General features: G+C 38.5%; 1 protein-coding gene across 1 annotated transcript in view; it reads left to right on the top strand.

Moving 5' to 3' along the window:
- Positions 1 to 2,165: 2,165 nt before the first annotated feature.
- Positions 2,166 to 18,081, top strand: part of LOC121313338 (partitioning defective 6 homolog gamma-like) — a 59,467-nt gene continuing 43,551 nt past the window's right edge. Inside the window, exons 1-2 of the mRNA XM_041245749.1 lie at positions 2,166 to 2,468; positions 14,192 to 14,414. Coding sequence (XP_041101683.1) covers positions 2,397 to 2,468; positions 14,192 to 14,414 — 295 coding nt within the window. The 5' untranslated portion in view covers positions 2,166 to 2,396. The remainder of the gene's footprint in view (positions 2,469 to 14,191; positions 14,415 to 18,081) is intronic.

Raw genomic sequence — 18,081 nt, 5'->3', positions numbered from 1 at the left:
ATGAGGCTGAGAGTCTATTATAAAAGTCAATTACCATGTTTAGCATCTATATTGTGACAGGCAGGACAGGATCAGTGCATCCCTTATAATGTTTAACATACTGTAGTAAAAGCATAGCAATGCCCAGAGAGATATGTCAAACCATATTAAGAAAACACGGCAAATGATGGTAAATGCTTCTTATAACTAGGAAAACTACAAAATTACCATTCCAAAATATTCCTTGATATTAAGTTTTCTATGGATAAAAAATCATTCTAGCAACACTTGTAAACTGTTCTTTCCAACTTTCCAGTTGTTGTTTTTTGTAGTTTTGCCCAAAGCTGTAGCAACTCAAATAAAAATAGCTGCAGTATGTTACTGTTCCCAAAAGACTTGCAAGGCGGAAAGAATGGTTATTAATCATACAAATAAATTTACTGTTTTACTTTTTTTTTCCTAAATGTGGTAACGAAAGCCAGTGTTCTACTGTAACATGGGACTATTGATCATTTCTTCTGCTGAGAGTATTACTGAGATTGTGAAGATCTGGAATATGTATTTGCTTGGGACTTTATTGGTATTTTTATGCTTTTAAGTGTTATATATTTTTGCTTGGGGCTAAAGTCAGTTCTTAAAAAAAAAAAAAAGTTAGTGCTGATCCTGCTGAGTCTGATTTCACAGTCGCTCTCCATAATGTGCTGTGAATGGTAGCCTTTGTGAAGTTTATCAGAATGGTGCCGTGTAGAAACTGAGTAATGGGGTCTAGTCTCAAAACACTTTAGTCCTGCACCGAGAAATCTCAGTCAAATATCAGTCTTACAAAACTGTAAAACAATTATCAAGTTGGCAGTGCTTATGAAACACCTACTCCCCTTCACATGTAACAATGAATTGAACAGGTTTCACTGATAGCATTAGCCTGACCTGTTCAGAAAACTGTCTGACCTGATGCAGCAGAATTGTGAAAGCGGTTTGTCATCATTATTAGACCCTTTCAGCTGATGAACTAAAGGACTGACCCATCAGATCCATATGTGGACAGGTGTGTCAAATAACAAAAACAAAAAAGTGTTATGCCTGCAAAATGAAATCTGAATTTAAATCTTTGTTTCCACTAGAAAATAGGATATTTGGGCATTTTACCATGTTGTTCCTTGTGGCTTTCTGTGGAACCCTTATTGTGTTTAGGTTCAGTAGAGAACCCTTCCTATTTATTGAACAACAGGGGATTTGATACAGCTGGTTCTAGAACAATTTGGTAAATAATAATTCTAATTCGGGCTTCCAAATATGAAGGATTGCATTCCTTTTTTCATTGAATCGTTGGGTATGATCTTGAGCTTACTGTATTGAATCTTCTATTGTTCAGTGTATGAGAATGGCTCTTTACCTTAACAAAACAAAGATTTTGCAAGACAGACAGAACCAAATGATCCTGTACACGATGGCGTTTTTTTTTTCTGAGTGTAACTGAACTGAAAACATAACATGCATCGAGTCTGTGCGGTGTACGTTTGCTCTTCAGTACCCCAGGATTACATTTCAGTTATGCTGTTGTTTTGTTTGTCGCTGAAAAGTATACCACAAAAACTATGATCACTGTGTGCAATTCATATATGCTAAGAATGCCAAACTCAGTTCACTTCATCTCGGTTGCTGTTCGGTTTTTCATTTGGTACCTCCCACACTGCTGATAGATCGCGGTGCGGAGAGAAGTCAATATTGTTGGATCTCTGGGTTGTTTTTGTTTGTGTGTAGAAAATAAAACAGAATGTAACTTATCCCCACTCCCTTCCCTTTTTTTCCCAAACTTCTAAATTCCACATTTAAATTTCCCAAACCAGCACCAGTTATAATTTGTCAGCTTTTATATAAAACATATTTTTATTAATATAAGTTGAGGTGGAGGGGCGTAAAACCGTTGGTTTGAATACACACACACCCATCCCATCTATCCCTTAGGAATTCCATGCATATCTAACATCCCGTCTTAATAAAAGTTTTCACTGTGGTAACACGATCGTAACTCTCTGTATTAGCTTTTTTGAACCAGCCGTTTAAAAAAACTAGGGAAACCTGAAAAAACGCGTCCTCTGCTGTTGTGGAGGTCTAGGGAAGTCTCAGTCTCTCTCTCTCTCTCTCTCTCGCACAGATCCAGTTTCTTGGATAGTGTTTGTATCCTGAATGGGGTGCGGTGATGTCATTGTAAACTTCTCTCAGACCCTATTCAGACGCTGCGCGTTTTACTCTTCATTGTGATTGTCGAAACTTTCAGAGCTCCTCGAGAACGGTACCCATCCGGGAAATACAGTTTTAAAGAAACTTAACTGTCATCATCGTAAACAACAAAGCAATTCACTGACAAATCTACAAGAAGCCCGGCTTGTAGGCGAGGGCGAGTGGGAACTTACAAAATGAACCGGAGTTTTAATAAATCTCAGACCTTGCGGTATTTGGACTTTACTGCAGTGGAAGTAAAAAGCAAGGTACGGATAATACTTTTTTTTTTTTGGTTACATAATACTAGTAAGTAACTTGTTTTACAGTTTCTCTGCGCATGGTAAAAGTATTAGTGTGCTTTTTTTTAAGTTTTTTTTTTTAAGTTTTAAAAAAAACACGCAACTTTTTAAAGTAAATTCAGCACTTAATATTATTATAACGTTAGAAAAGAGATGCATGCTTGAGACCCCACAATTGGAAAAAAAAAAAAACCTAGATTCAGAAAAAAAATAACGTAAGGTTCTGTAATTTACAAGAGAAGAAAACAAAAATTCCCACAAGTGCTTTTCAGTACTGTAACTAATGAACTGCAATAAAGCTGCTGTTGTTGCCGTAGGGTTAAAATCCAGTATGTATGCTGTGAGTCAGACGTGGGGTTTAATTGTTTTTTTTTTTCTCCTTTGAAATTGAAATGCGCCTGTTTTAACTTGTTTATTACAGTGACCCATTGCTTCAGGCTTATGTATCAGTTTCTTGGCTTTTTAGAACAAACCCATCAGTACGCCCGATAAATAAGCAGTGTCTGTGTTAACTCTTTTACGACTCAGTGTTATACCGCGGTCAGATACGTTTTGGGATAGGCTCGGTGGCTTTTAAATATACTGTAACGAACAGTTAAAGTAGTTATCGGTTTATTATAGCAAATTACAGTAACGACAGATAACTCACACCTTTTCAACCCCCGCATTCCCACAAACACTCATATTAATACTAACATACAATTGCCCGCATTGCCAGGTGCGCTCCAAATAATTTTGCTACAAATAAAGTGCATAGTCCAAGTGAACTAAGGGAGTCTGGTGCGTGACTTTAGCGCCAAGAGTCCACCCTTACTCCTGGCCAAACACTAGCCCTGTCAGAGTGCAACCTCCTGGCCAAACACCAGAAGTGCCAGAGTGCATCCAGTTGACTCCTGCACAGATGTGCTACAGATCAAGGGGCAACTGATCGTCCCAGTCCTTTTGATGGGCAGCAGTGGTGACAGTGAGCTGCACTGAAAGAGTCCTGTTAAAGCACTCCACAAGCCCCTCGCTCTGCGGGTGAAGCAGTGTGGGTCGGGTCTTGTGGACCCCCCAGCCAGAAGGAACATCTCTGCAAACAGCTTGGATTCAAAATTGCGCCCCTGGTCAGAGTGGAGTTCTTGGGGGGTGGACGGGACGGGACGGACTGCTTCGGATACCGTCTCTGCCTCTTGATCAGGCAGCGTGTAGGCTTCTGGCCACTTCGTGAAGCAGTCCAGAGCAACTAAAACCAAACGGTTTCCTTTCTCTGAGTGGGGAAAGGGGCACCGAATGTTGACCCCCACTCTCTGCATGGATCCACCAACTGGGAATTGTTGGAGAGGAGTATGTGACTGGTCGGTGGGTCCCTTCCGGTCCACACACTCATCGCAGCGTCGGCTGTAGTCTGCCACGTCCCATCAACAGTGGCTCCAGCCTGTTGGAGCCGCCACAATGTCTTGGTAACTTCAAACTGACCCGTTCCTGTTGTGCCGTGATAAGCCTGCAACACAGTGTTTTGTAAAGTGTTACGGACTATCTGTCTCCCGGTCTGCTGGGTCCTGCTACCGTCGCTGCAACACTCCCTCTCTGAGAGCCAAGCTAGCCCACTGTGACCATCGGCCCTTGGGTTACGGCTGACTCCAGTGCAAACTCCTCCTACGGCGGCTGCTGTCGCTTCCCCAGCCACCGTACCGTCGGCTGCAGGTCAGGGTCCTGATCTTGCTGCCACCTCCAGTCCGGTGCAGTGGTGGTAGACAGCTCCCTGCAAACAGCATTTACTTGGCTTACTTGCCCTGTTGGATGCGGCTCCCAGTCTGTGTCCCCTCTTTGTTCAGCTAGCACTAGCTCCTGCTCCTGGGTCTCCTGCTTGCAACAGTGGCTGCAGTCCTCCTCTGCACGAGGGGGCATCGAGATAGTGTATCGGAATTGGTGTAGTGAGCCCTAGCCCGGTGCTGTGTCCGATAGTTTCCATATGTTCCCAGGTGACCACTCTGTTCACAGGACGCTGGATTGCTCACGACCCCAAAGATTTAAAAAAATAATACAGGCAGTAGAGCTTTCAGCTATAGGGCTCCTAAACTTCAATAAGGGAAGCATCAACCATCGCTGTTTTAAAAAAAAAAAAAGTCTAGCCTGTTTATCTTAAAAATGACTTGTCTGCACCTTTTATTGTTCTGCTCTTACTGTTCTCTTGTATTAACTTTGTATTCCTGTTGTCTGCTGGATTCTAAATTGACAACGTACTGTTTTATTTTTTCACCCTGTGAAGCAGTCTAAGACAATTATATTGTGAAGGGCACTATAATAAATAGTTTGATGGAGTTAAAAGGCTGCAGCTGCTCGATCCAGTGGGCAACCTGTCCCTCTGGCTCTCTGAATATCAGCAGCCACTGGAGTACAGCATGATTGGTCCTGATTGTAAAGGGCAGCCCACAAAGGTAATGGCTAAAGTGACGTACTGCTGCCACCACTGCAAGGAGCTCAGCTTTGCTCAGGGCCCTTCTGTGAAAGGACTGTGCCAGTCCCCTCATTACTGGCATCAGTATTCAGCAGGAATGGAATGCCAGGATCAGGGGGCTGCAGTACAGGCGCCTAAGTCACAGCTTCCCTTAGGTAACGCGCTGATTGGTGGGGACATCTTAGTTGGTTCAGTGGTAATGCCTCCCCCCACCCCCCCATCAAATGCCCCAGCAAAGTTACACCTCTGCATAAAGCGGCATTGTCGGGGTGCAGTTTAAGTCCTGCTGCTTCCAGGCACTGTAAGGCTTGCTGCAGGGTGTTCAGAGTATCACTGAAGGTAGAGCCATGAAGTAGGTGGTCATCGAAGTAGACAAGGCAGTTCTGGGGTGGCTTTCCACTCGGTGGTCTTTCCATGAGTTGCTTGAAAGTCGCAGGGGCATTACACAGTCCAAATGGTACGAGATAGGAGTCCTTGCGGGTCGCCTCATTTATCCTCTGGTAATCCACACGGAATCGCCTATCCATCTTTATTTGGGACTATGATGACTGGCAATGTCGAGGGGCTATCGGACGTTCTGCCTCGGACAGTTATTCCAGTACCTTCTCCACCACTTTGTGCCAGGTCAGGGGAAGGCATCAGGGGCACAGCTTAACTGGGGTCACATTCCCAGTGTTGATGTCATGCTGGGCCAAGTGCATTCTGCCTGCCTACTCAGGTTTGGTGGCAAACCTGCGGTGGTACCTTAGCAGCAGCTACTGCAGCTGGCCCCGCTGTTCCGGGCAACGCTGCTCACAGCTGCGGCGCCAGAACGTGTCCACTGCTGCCAAAGCGGCATCATCACAGGCAGGCAGCGGTGGCAGGGGGCTGTGCAATGGCGAGTGTGGGCAGCATTAGTATTTGTGGCCAGGAGTAAGGATGTACTGTTGGCGCTTAAGTCACGCACCAGGCTCCCTTAGTTCACGTGCAGGATGCACTTCATTTGTAGCAACGAGCGCACCTGGCAAGGCGGGGAACTGGTTGTGATTTGGTAGGATATGTTTAATGTAATACTTTGTATTTACCATAAAGGTCAACGTTTTATGATTGGTAGTACTGTTTTACTTGTATCTTTTTATGTCTTTGTATGTTTTACAATACAATATAGGCCCTTATTCCTCCCTTCTGGGCGTGTATTTGTTGGGCTGTTGCTAACTTAGTTTGCCATTGACCATATGTACATATTTTTTACAGTTAAACGCTATATTAAATAAATAAATCTTATATATATATATATATATATATATATATATATATATATATATATATATATATATATATATATATATATATATATATATAATATTTTTTTTTTTTTTTACTAGATTTGAACTGAAACAATATTATTTATTTGTTGGATGTACGCAAACCATCAATTTGTGAAACTATTAAAACATGAAGATTGACAAATATGTTTATAATGATAGAAATTAAATGATTACATATGAGATTATCTGCACAATATTTTATTTAAAATTTATCTAGAACCCTATTAACCCTACTGTTAAAGGGTTACGTCACAGAAAGTAAAAGGAGCCTGTTGAAATTCATTATTCAGGGTTTACTTTTAAAGAGAAAGACATGCAAAAACAGACTTAGCCTTACAGCAGTGCATAAAGCTAGTAATGAACTCAGAGTATCATACCTGCATTTGCTTACGTACATCCCTTCTAAAAGTGTTCCACTGTATTTTTGCAGTTTTTGCAGCTTATACTATGAATTTACCAAAGTTTACTGGTCTTTTTTTTTTTTTTTTTTTTTTTTTACTGTACCCTTCTGGGCTTTACACTGCTCATATTTTCTATCATGTTTTCACAGTGCTTTATTACACTTTGCTATGCTTATACTGTGGGAAACTTTTATATAAGAGTTGTGCAATTAACTTTTTCTTGGAAAATATTCCTGTTAGGCTTATGCCTTATTTTTAGAATGAGGGATAAAAACAGGAAACACCTTTGCTTTTTTAAAACTGTCCCAAAACATTGAACTAGAATGAAGAACTGCATTGATACAGTAGTAGGGCTTTGGATCATTTGTTGCGGAACATTTACTGTACACTGTTTCAGTGTGTTAATTTCAGCTGCAGAAATTATTCCACATCACGTAACTAATTGTTATTGTGGCTTAGAGAAGACCAGGACTGGATGGCCGAGGGTGTTCAGTCAGGATTTAGGTGTGCTCTCACACTCTCAAGGTGCCTGTCAGCATAGTGTCTGCCTGTAACCAGTGGAATTGTGGCAAATTAGAAAACAAATGACATAAGAGCTTTTTGTCAGTTAAATAGGTTGTATTTTGCTTTAACTAAGAGACAGTGCGGTGACATGTGCCACGACTATATAATTGCATTTCATTTGGTTTTGTTTTGTTTTTGTTTTAGTAAACATGGAATCTAGGAGCTTTGAAATTGCAGTCACATTCCTCCAGAGTGTATTGCGCAGTCAGTATAAACCACTGTTTATTGTTAGCCATCTTTTGTTTTTGTTTCTGAAGTGATGAATAATTAGTTTCCTTTTTTTTTTTTTTTACAATGCAGTTGTACACTTATCCCAGGTGGTGTACAATTGGAATAGGACGCATTATTTAAACAATTACTAGGATCTGTTTATTTTATCTGTAAGCCACATTGAAACAGTACTGTGGGTTGCAATATATACTTGCGTAGTGAGAAAATGTGACCAAAGAATTGAAAGGAATGAGCTGCCAAATCATGTTATTTATTGTTCACTACAACAGGGGAGAGGGAATCTGTTACCAGCAATGATAGTCCTAGTGCAGAAGTTCATACACACCAGTGTAAATGAAAGAAATACAAAAAAGACCAAACAAAACACAGTTGGATAAAACTGCTAAAAATAAGTTTTCCAAACAACAGCTCAGCGCTGCTTTCACTGAAAGAGAGGTCCCATTGCAAGAACCTTGTCTCTGACACACACCCCAGTACACTGGATGGCATTCGAATCCCCCGAAATGAATCCATATTCTAAACACTAGGATCTAGGTGTACACATTGATCTGTAGTCGGTTGTTGCTTTGTTTGCTCTCCTTGGTTCATTCATTCAGTCATGTGGATTCCCAACCGATTCCCCTCCAACTTGCTGAAATCAAAGGAACTAGCTTTCCAGCTCCTTTTTTAAAGCATGTGGCCAGGGGTTTATTGATAACCAACAAACCAATTAACTCCTGGCCACATTCCACACTTATCCAAGTATAAAGGATTCTAACACCCAGCCCTGGCATATGTAGCACAAACTTAAATTGCAATAACTTTATTTAAAAAAAAAAAAAAAAAAAAAAAAAAAAACACAGTATTTACATATGCAGGGCCTTAGCTCTACCACATTCACACATCCATTTTTATCTAATAAAGTGTAGTATTTTATGCAACAAATATATATATAAATACCTTAAGTGTGTAGCACACACTTTTGTGAAAATGGGCTGTACCTAAAATGATTAACTTAGCAGTAACAATGGGCTAGGTAGCAGATCTGATAGACCTTGATAGAGGGTAGGTGCTGTAGACTCTTTATGGTAAATCTGAATACCAGCCATTCATTGAGGAATGACCACATCTCATCCAGGCTGTGGTGTGTCAGTACCGTGAATGCCCCACAGCTGATTGACAGCTTAATAATTCACTCCAAAATCAACCCTTATACAAAAATGATGGACAGAATAAGAAATGTAGGCCTACTTGTTAAATTTATGTTCAAGCCTGCACCAATGTACAGCATTAGATCTATTTCTCACTGCTTAGCTAACAAAGTCTTACTATTTATTTAATAAACTTCTATCAAGTATTGTTTACCAAGTCATTAAGCCAGCTTTGCAGACCTCTTAAATGAATGTGTTACTGTTCATTGTTTTATATATCAGATTTTAATAGTTTGTTGAAGTTGAAAGGGGGGGGCGCAATGTAACGTTGTTGAATGAAACATTATTTTTTCTTGCCAAAAGCTGCAGTGATACTAAGTACTATGTTTTAAAATTGTTCTGCCTAAAAAAAAAGGACGTCCTAGAAACAGTGTACGTTCACGGAGATCTTTCTGTGTAGAATCTGACCAGTTACCCAATGATCTTCTAAGCATGCTCTCCGTGAATGCAACCACAGACTCTCCAAAGTTATCGTGATAATTTGCATTTGTTTGAAATTCGAATTTTGTGTTACAAAAAGCAAAAGAGAAAGGTATGTTTTACTAATAATTCTGTTCAAGTGTTTAAGGTGTGTTGTGGGAACTTGCCAGTAAAAGTACTTAGCTTCTAACATCTATCACGTCACAGCAACTAAGCAAATAGCAAAATAATAGCCAAGACCAGCGTCCAGGCAAGCACCCGATCCCCGACGGCAGAGGGGGGCTCACACATACATACAGAAATAAAATTGGAAATACTGTATGAGTAAATATAATGTTTCAGTGCCAGCTATCATACTCCAGCAGCCGTTAGGACTGGAAACATTTTGTTTTCACTCAACTAAACTGTATGCGTGCAGTGCAGTGAAACATTTCAGATCTCCCGCTTTTTTCCCCTCTTCCTTTGATAAGCGTTTTGTCGAGCCTCACTATCATAACGTCTATTATTATCATAACGTCTTAACGCCTAATATAATGCTACGATTTTAAACCATCAAAAATGAAACCTGCTGAACCTCTGCAACCTCCAAATAAAAAGAAACTGAAATCTGAATGTGAAAAACAAAAGGAAAAGACTACAAAAAAAAGAAACTGCAGTAAGTACACCGTCAAATTTTCTATATGTAAATTTAAAAAAATGAATTTAAAAAATATTATTTCTGTAAAGTGTGTGTTCAATATATATATATATATATATATATATATATATATATATATATATATATATATATATATATATATATATATATATTATTATTATTATTTACATTATTCACACAGTTTTCACACTGTACAGTAATGTGTAAAATGCAGCATCTTGGTTTATATTGTGTTACGGGTTGGCTAAAGTAAAAAGAAAGTGCTATAGGTTATTCATTTGATTTGTGTATAGGCCTGCTGTACTGATGTATTTTTTATTTTTTTTAATCAGACAATGTCTGTCTCCAGACATGTCGGTTTAGCGAGTGACTACTGATGATGAAAATCATTTTTTATATGAAAATATTTTATTTGTGGGTGAAGGTGTGGGGAACTGGAGGTCCATTGCCGGGGGGCCACAAAAACCTGGCGCCGGCCCAATAGCCAGTGCCATATTAACTAATTAAGAAGTTACTGAGTCGAATAGTGGAACGAAAAGTTCAACTCGCGTCACCAGTAGATTGTATTCTCTTTTTGAGCTGGCACAACACTAAAAGGATACTTGCTATTACTTATAATCAGGGCTTAAATTCAGCCAGATTTGAACTTCGGTAAATATTTCTGCATCTTGACTTGAGCCTGCTGCTGTTATGTAGTGAAAACAATACGAAATACAACTTTACCATAAATAATTATGAACATTTGTTTTCACGGGGACTGTAGCAATTTATTTTCATGGCAATTATTACCATTGAAAATATTTACGTACAGTATATGGAGAGCAGCATAACAGGAGCGCCACTTCAGTATGTGTGTCTCTGTCCTTCCTTTCCCTGGTTGTTGCTAGTGTAGTGCTGTGTGTGTGCGTGCGTATATCATGTGCAACTATAAACGAGTTAACTGCGGTGTAAACTTGACACAATGTATTTGCTTTGTTTACTTGATTTGAAATAAACCACTATTATTGGCAGACCTGAAAACAAAGATATCGGTTTGGTTGCCTGAGAATGTACGAGCTTAACTAGTTTGTAACATGATAACGAATTGAAGTACTTGACTGAATGGCGTGAGAAACTATTTGGATTACTGTCAGCACTAGTTTATGAAAACCTTTTTATTTTCTTTATAGTAATGTGTGAAACTAAAACTGGGAATGTAACGCCTGTCTTTTTATAGCAATGCAATTTACTTAATGTGTTGGGAATCGGAGACCTCTGTGGAATCCAGAGTTGCACCTGTGGTTGTGGTTTGTGGCGGTTGGGCTCCAGGAAATATTCCATGAGAATTTATGCTTATACTGTATATATTACTAAAAATCATCAAGGTAGCCATCACTCTTCCATTAACACCTGCAACAATGAGCGTCTGTTTTAAGTTTGGTTAAAACCTATTTACGACTTCCATGACCAATCTTCGTCTGAGTGATCAGTTTGTAATGGCAACTGAAAAATCATTGCTAAAAAAAAAAAGATGTCCTGGTTGATATCTTTGCAAAAATGAAGTCTAGATGACATTCGCTGCTTCACATGCCAGAGGTTTTTTTGTTTTTTTTTTTGTTTGTTTTTTAATTTGTTGCAGAGTTTTATTATTATAGAGAGGGGCCCCTAAATGCATTTTATGAAGTGACGCCCCGCCTCGGAAGAAGTATTGGCGAACCAATCAAAATAGCCAATAAAGCCTAAATAAAGTATCCACCCGTTATATGGTATAGTCTAGGTTAAGATGTAATAAAATAAATAAATCATTTAATTAAAAAAAAAAAAAAACCCTGAACCTCCCAGAGATAGTCGCCCCCCAGTTTGAGAACCGTTGACCTAGATGAGTCTGAATACATTTGTATTCTCAATCACAAAGCTGTTATTGTTTGTATATCATTCAATTTAATAATTGTTGCTTTGCCCTATTTTACAGTTTCTAAAAATAGTAACACCTTTTTTTTTTTTTGCTTTGAATTTTATGTATTTAAGGTACAACGGTTATGATTTACCCAAAACTGAGACGGTCATTTTCAAAAAATTTGAAACCAAAAGATAAAACCGAACCGAATCCAACATTTTGTTTTTTTTCAATGAAAAGGCATCATCAGTCTCATCACTAAGCCGGCAGCATTTTGTTCGACCTCATCAAACACTTTTCTGTATGTAGACAGTTCATATTAACATGCCTTAATAATTTTAATATGGTAACGTAAATCACATGTTGTGACAAGACTTACCAGATTGATTCTATATGCCCTCACAGCAGTAGTGACAACTGGGGCGTTATACTTATTCTGGGTATTCAGATGTCTGGGACTCTTTCAGGTTTCTAAAATGGTTTGAGTTGTTGAGTCTGTCATATTACTCTGTGTAGCCATAATAAGAAATTAAATAATCACGCTAAACTGTCTAAAGCAGCCAAATACAAAAGCATTGAAAGAAAAGAAAATGTTAGTTGAGGTCCGGAACCATTGGGAAACTGGAATGTAACTGGCAGTAATCTGGGCAAAGTTGACAAGCAACCGAAAGGCATAGGACAAATATCTGGAAGCTACTTTAAATTAAATGCTTCTGTGAGCAGGCCAGTTTATTTTTTATTAATGCAGATTAATTTGCTTTGCATGCATTGAAACTAGTTTCATTTGTCTGATTACTTTGTTGAGCTTCTGTAGGCATATTGATTACATTTAAGTGCAAAGGCCTTATCCATAGAGTCTTATGAATTATAGTACAGGCTCTACTAAGCCACCATACTAAACAAGAACTGTTTATGTTTTTTGAGGGACTTGGGGAGGGCTTGGGTTCTAGCTTTAGTTTTTTGCTGACATAAATCTAGGTGACATTTGAAATTAGAAGTGCTTCCTCATTAGAGACTATTTTCAAATGCTGCCAAACATCTGTCACTTTGAAGCCAGCATGTTGATTAAATAGTAACAATTTAGGAAACCATGAGGATTTGCCACTTACAACCGACCGAGGCGACAAAGGAGGGTGCCAGTATATTAATAAATAAAAAAGGAATGTCTCTGAATATAGTGTTTTATTCTTTCTGCATTGTGTCTAATTGGTAGGAATGAGTAACACTGTATTGAACTTGTTTTAAATAAGTACAAATAATAACTAAATAAAAATGATGTGTATAATAATGCTGTGGCCTGCTCACTTGGCTTCACAAATGCAGTTCGGTTTTCTATTTTCATTTCCGTTTTACTGAAAACCAATTGGACATCCAAAAACAGCTGAAAGCGTTGACTACAAATTGAACAGATCATAACCGACTTGCATCACTACTGACAGCTGTGTGGTTTAATAAACTAAATATTAAATACATGTTTTTCTTGGTATACGGAATAGATACAGTTCCATCTAACTCCCTTCCTTTAAAGTTTGTGTGGGAAATCTGTCTGTAAAGGTTACACATTGGGGTTATAGTATTTTGTATGCAATTGAAGATATTACATTATTTAGAAAAAAGACATAGAGCGGCAATTAAGTGAAATATAAATTATTTATTAAAGGCAGTATACTGCTTGCATGATATTCATGGTAGTTAATACTAATATTTGGCTGCAGCTCAACCACTGCATCACTTGGTGACGGGGGGATCATGCCAGGTGACAGCCTTCCCTCCCTTAGACAAGGTCATCTGAGTTGAGGGTAGGAGGACAGATCTCTGAAACATCAAGAGGTCTGCAGAAGTGGGGGATATAGTTTATATTGATAAAAACAACTATTTTACTTAAGTGAATAGTATAAAAGCAGCAAGTGCTTATATGGGGGGGCGCTAATCTTGTGTGCATAGTGAAACCAGTATGTAATAATACTTGGAGGGGTACCTAAAGATATAATGTGAACTTGAACACCTGATGATTGAGACAAGTTACTCTATAAAGGATCCAGCCCATGGACAGATAACCCAAATAGCCTCAAATAAAATCTTTAGCTATTTTGAATGCAAGTCACTAAATAGACAGCACTGTTGGAAGATCAGCAATCTCAGCAGTAAGAAAAATGCTTTGTTGCTGTTCTGTCAGCGTAAATCTGCACAATGCAATGTTTGTGGGGTACCTCTGGGGCTTTAGCACAAGTTAAATGTATTTGGATCTGTATCACATTATTATTTCCCTTCTTTTGCTTCAGCCCTGTATCTTGGTGTTTTTCCAAGTTGTCACAAATGTTTGAAATTCATAACTCTTGGGTGACTTGTCTTGACTGTGATAGATAAGCATTGTACTGTGTGGGGAAAGCATTCCAGGGCAACCTTAGCTGTGTGCGGGCATGCATAATCTTGTTGCAATCTCTAAACAAGTGCTTCTGTTTAATTTGGCCCCAGTCTTGTGTGTTTGAATTGCCATTACTTGTTTCCAAGCCTGTATCCATCTATCCTGCACTAAGAGTGTTTACTGTGTATGGTTGCTCTACTGTCTCTAACATCCTTTTTTTTTTTTTTTGGTCTCCAAGTATGGGGCAGAATTTAGAAGATTCTCCTTGGATCGATTCAAACCTGGCAAATTTGAAGAGTTCTACAATCTCATTCTTCACATTCACCGGTTATCCAACATTGAAGTCATGCTCGGCTATGCTGACGTCCACGGAGACCTACTTCCCATTAACAACGATGACAACTTCTGCAAGGCTGTCTCCATGGCCAACCCCTTGCTTAGAGTCTTCATACAGAAACAAGGTAAGGCTTCATCGATCTGCCTGTCTGCTGAGGATTTGGAAATAACCCAAAAGAGTCAGGTGGTCATTAGGCTGTAGTTTTGGATTTGGATTTTGAATCTTAAACTTGCACTGTAACTGTGGCTTTTAGTAAATGGTCTTGTTGGCACTCTGTGGTCTATTAGGTAAATACCCACTGAATTGGATAGTGCCATAGTGACCCCCCCCCCCCCCCCCCCATAAAAAAAATATATCTTGAAAAAGAGCAGTTTTATTAGCATGCCTATCTGTAGTTAGTTTAAATGTTCAAATGCTGTCAAAGACCTAAATGTCGGACACATTATGGATCCTATTCACAAAGTTGTGGGAGGAGGCAGTAGCACATTCTGAGTAGCAGGATGGGTTTACACGTAGACATTAGGGGGAAAAGAACATCTGTAGAAAAAAATGAGTAAATATGTGAAAAGGCACAACAACTCTAGATTTCATACCAAGTATTGTATTCCTTCATGTTCAGACAGCAGCAAGAGTAACAGAGAAAGCTCTCGGCCTACACTTCCCCTTCCATTAGCCCACCTCTGCCACATCAGCTTTGCATTATATTCACATGATTGAGGCTGCAGAATGGCAGCAGATGGTAGTGGTTTTGTGATGTGTGGTTGTGTCTGCAAAGTGGTGCTTCATGAAGTGAAAGTTTAGCTATAAAAACAGTTGTGGCATGATGTCACATTAAGGGATGCTAATCTGAGTAAACAATTTAGAAAAAGTAGAATTTTTGATCTAGCTTATTAAACATTTAAAAGCTGCAGTTTAAGTAATCCCTGGTGCCCATAGTTTTGTCTTGTGTGCGTTCTACCATTTGACACTGTTGACTGTTTACATTTCCCAAAGTGAGCTTGAGCTTTAGCTACACAAACTTTTTATTTCCTTCAAGACATTTCCAAGCTGTGTTATAGCTTAATAAGCAAAACACATTTTACAGCAAGTTCCTATAAAGATATTATCACCATGGGTTTTTGATTTTAGGTGTTAACCAATAAACATTGATAAAACAGCCACCCTATTCACAGTGCAGTTTGCTGTTGAAGTAGAGGTACAGCATGCATGGTAATTCCCATCTCTGATGTTCTCTGATTTGAGTTCAGTTCTCAGGATGCTATAATCAAACACATACAAAATACAAAGAAGCAGGGCTTTTCGTTAGTACCTGAAAGAAGCAGTAAGTTCACTTTTTGTAAAAATAAAAGCTAAGTAAATATATAACAAAACACAGAAAGGGAAAATAAATATAAACAGAAAAACATTGCTAAGCTTTGAAATAGAATAAATAAATGCTGAAAACTTTACTTATAAAGTAACCTTTTAGGCACCTTTAGCTTGTGCCAAACTCTCATAAAGGCCTCCTTTTAATAGTGCACAGCTCTGAAGTAAATAATTGTAATTTAGATGTTATAATCAGTTAAGAAACATAAAAAAACAGTACATGGCTTCTTTGAAGATAAACCATTTCCTGTGTGGGGGGACTTCAACTTCAACAAAATGGTAAATCCACTCTGGAAAATATAAACAACAGAGCTTCAGATTGAAAGCACAAAATGAAAGCTCCAAGACAACTGGTATTTAACTAACAAACAGTAGCTGCCTGCAGCAGAATAGCTGCCACATCTTATGTCTGATTTTGATTTTTTTTTTTGTTTCAGCTGGCAGCTGGCCAAAGTTTTTAAGAGCAATGTCTCCAATTATTTTATTGTCTGATTATGTTTAACACTGTGTAATTTTGAAACATTCTCTTGAGATGAAATTGTTGAAGAGCAGTCTGCTTTTGCTTAATTTAGCAATGGCCTGGTATCAAATACTCGCCAGTTAAAAACATTTAAAGTGTATTTTGTGACACATCTGCCATAGCACAGCTTATACAATGTCAGTACAGGCTTCTATAACCTGTTAATGTACTTCAAAGGGACTGAGCATAAATGATGACGATAATGGAGCTTCCTCACTGTAGTTCACCAATAATGTAGCAAATAAATATTTCTGTTTACCAGTAACAAAACAAAGTAACTTAAAATATGTTATCCCTAGTTGGGTTGCATATCCAATTGTGATGAAACTTGGTTGGGATGTTTTTACCACAAGTGGAAAGTATTTGAATATGGGAGTATATGGGGAAACCTGTCAGTCAATAACAGTGTGGTGTATGTTGTGTAGGCCAGATTTACGTGTGAGTCAGTAAACTGGCATTTAGACACAAAGCACTCCTGGTTCGTAGACCAAACTAACACAAAGCTGCCTACATTTGTGAATTTGTGTGAATAATGGTTTTATGTGTAACACTTTGTTTTGCAAGTAATAAGCATTTCACTGATATTCAATTACACATTTGTATAAGTTCAGTAACATCTACAACAATCAATAGATATGCAATATGGTGCTTGTGTTTATTCTCTTAGACTGCTGTTGCAATTTTCTGTTCTTATTAAGACTTGCATTGGTCCAGTAATTTCCTGCTCCAATAAATATAACATAAAAGACATAAGACATAAATAAGACATAAAAAAAGCTTTACATATTCCTTTTTTGTTGTTATTTTTGTTGTAATTTTCAGTCAAATACTTATTTATTCCACGAAAAATAAAGCAGAGCCATTTTATGAATATGGGAAGGGAACAAACAATCAACAAAATTGCAAAAGCAGTTGAAAGCTTGCAATCCTCAATGCACACAGAGTGCTGCTTAAAAATACAATCTAACAGATTTATTAGGGTGACATATTGTACAGGACAACTCACTATTTCAGTGGCCATTTGGGAGAAGCAGCTAATTTATACAGAACTACTAAAGTGACATGGCTTGTTCCTGGCTTGTAAAGGTGCCCAGCCCTAAATTATAGCATTCAGTGCCATCATTAAATATTTCAAGCTGTTCTCAAACAAGTAACCTCGGATGCAGTTCAATAAAGGACATCATTAATGTTCACAGCTATCAGGCCTCACACAGAGTCACTGACTGTTACAAGGTGTGCCCCCCTTTTTTCTATCAGTTGAAGTTTTTGGTAACTGAGTTTTTGTCTGAGTTGCTTTATTATGCATTATGTGTCTGTGTAAATCTAAGGACGTACAGAAATGTGCTGTGACCCACATTTTGTTGGAAGTTTTCATGTAGGGTGTGCTTTGGAAGGGGACTTTTCTTCTGTTACATTATGAAGTTTCAGATATGTGGGATACTGTCGGCAACATCAAAATCAACTAACTTATATTAAGCCTATGTTGCAGTCGCAGTGTAAAAGTAAAGTGTCTAACACAGGCAGCAAAGGTGGAGACTGTAAATCCCGTGAAAGACTAGGCAACTTTTCATGAAACTCGTTATACAGCAGACCTTTATACTGTACACAGGCATATTTTGAAGTATTTTATTAACTGTTAAACTACAGTACTGCTGGTCCAGTGACATTTCCAATCATCTTTCCCAATGTGCAAAATTCAAGCAACAAAGCCTGAACTTTTTCAACAGTACTAAAATTATCAGTGGTTTTCTCTCTTTGTTAAAACATTTTTTCGAAAGTGAGGTCTTTTGGCCAGACCATCCCTACAACTTGACCTTTACCACGTGATGTGATATGGTAGCAGGAACAAGGAGGTGTTTTGTTGTTTTTGTTAATTCTGTATTTTAAAGCCTTGGCTAGTGTGCCA

The sequence above is a fragment of the Polyodon spathula genome, chromosome 3 (genome assembly GCF_017654505.1).
Source record: "Polyodon spathula isolate WHYD16114869_AA chromosome 3, ASM1765450v1, whole genome shotgun sequence".
Lineage (NCBI taxonomy): Eukaryota > Metazoa > Chordata > Actinopteri > Acipenseriformes > Polyodontidae > Polyodon > Polyodon spathula.
This window is presented reverse-complemented; position numbering and strand designations above follow the sequence as displayed.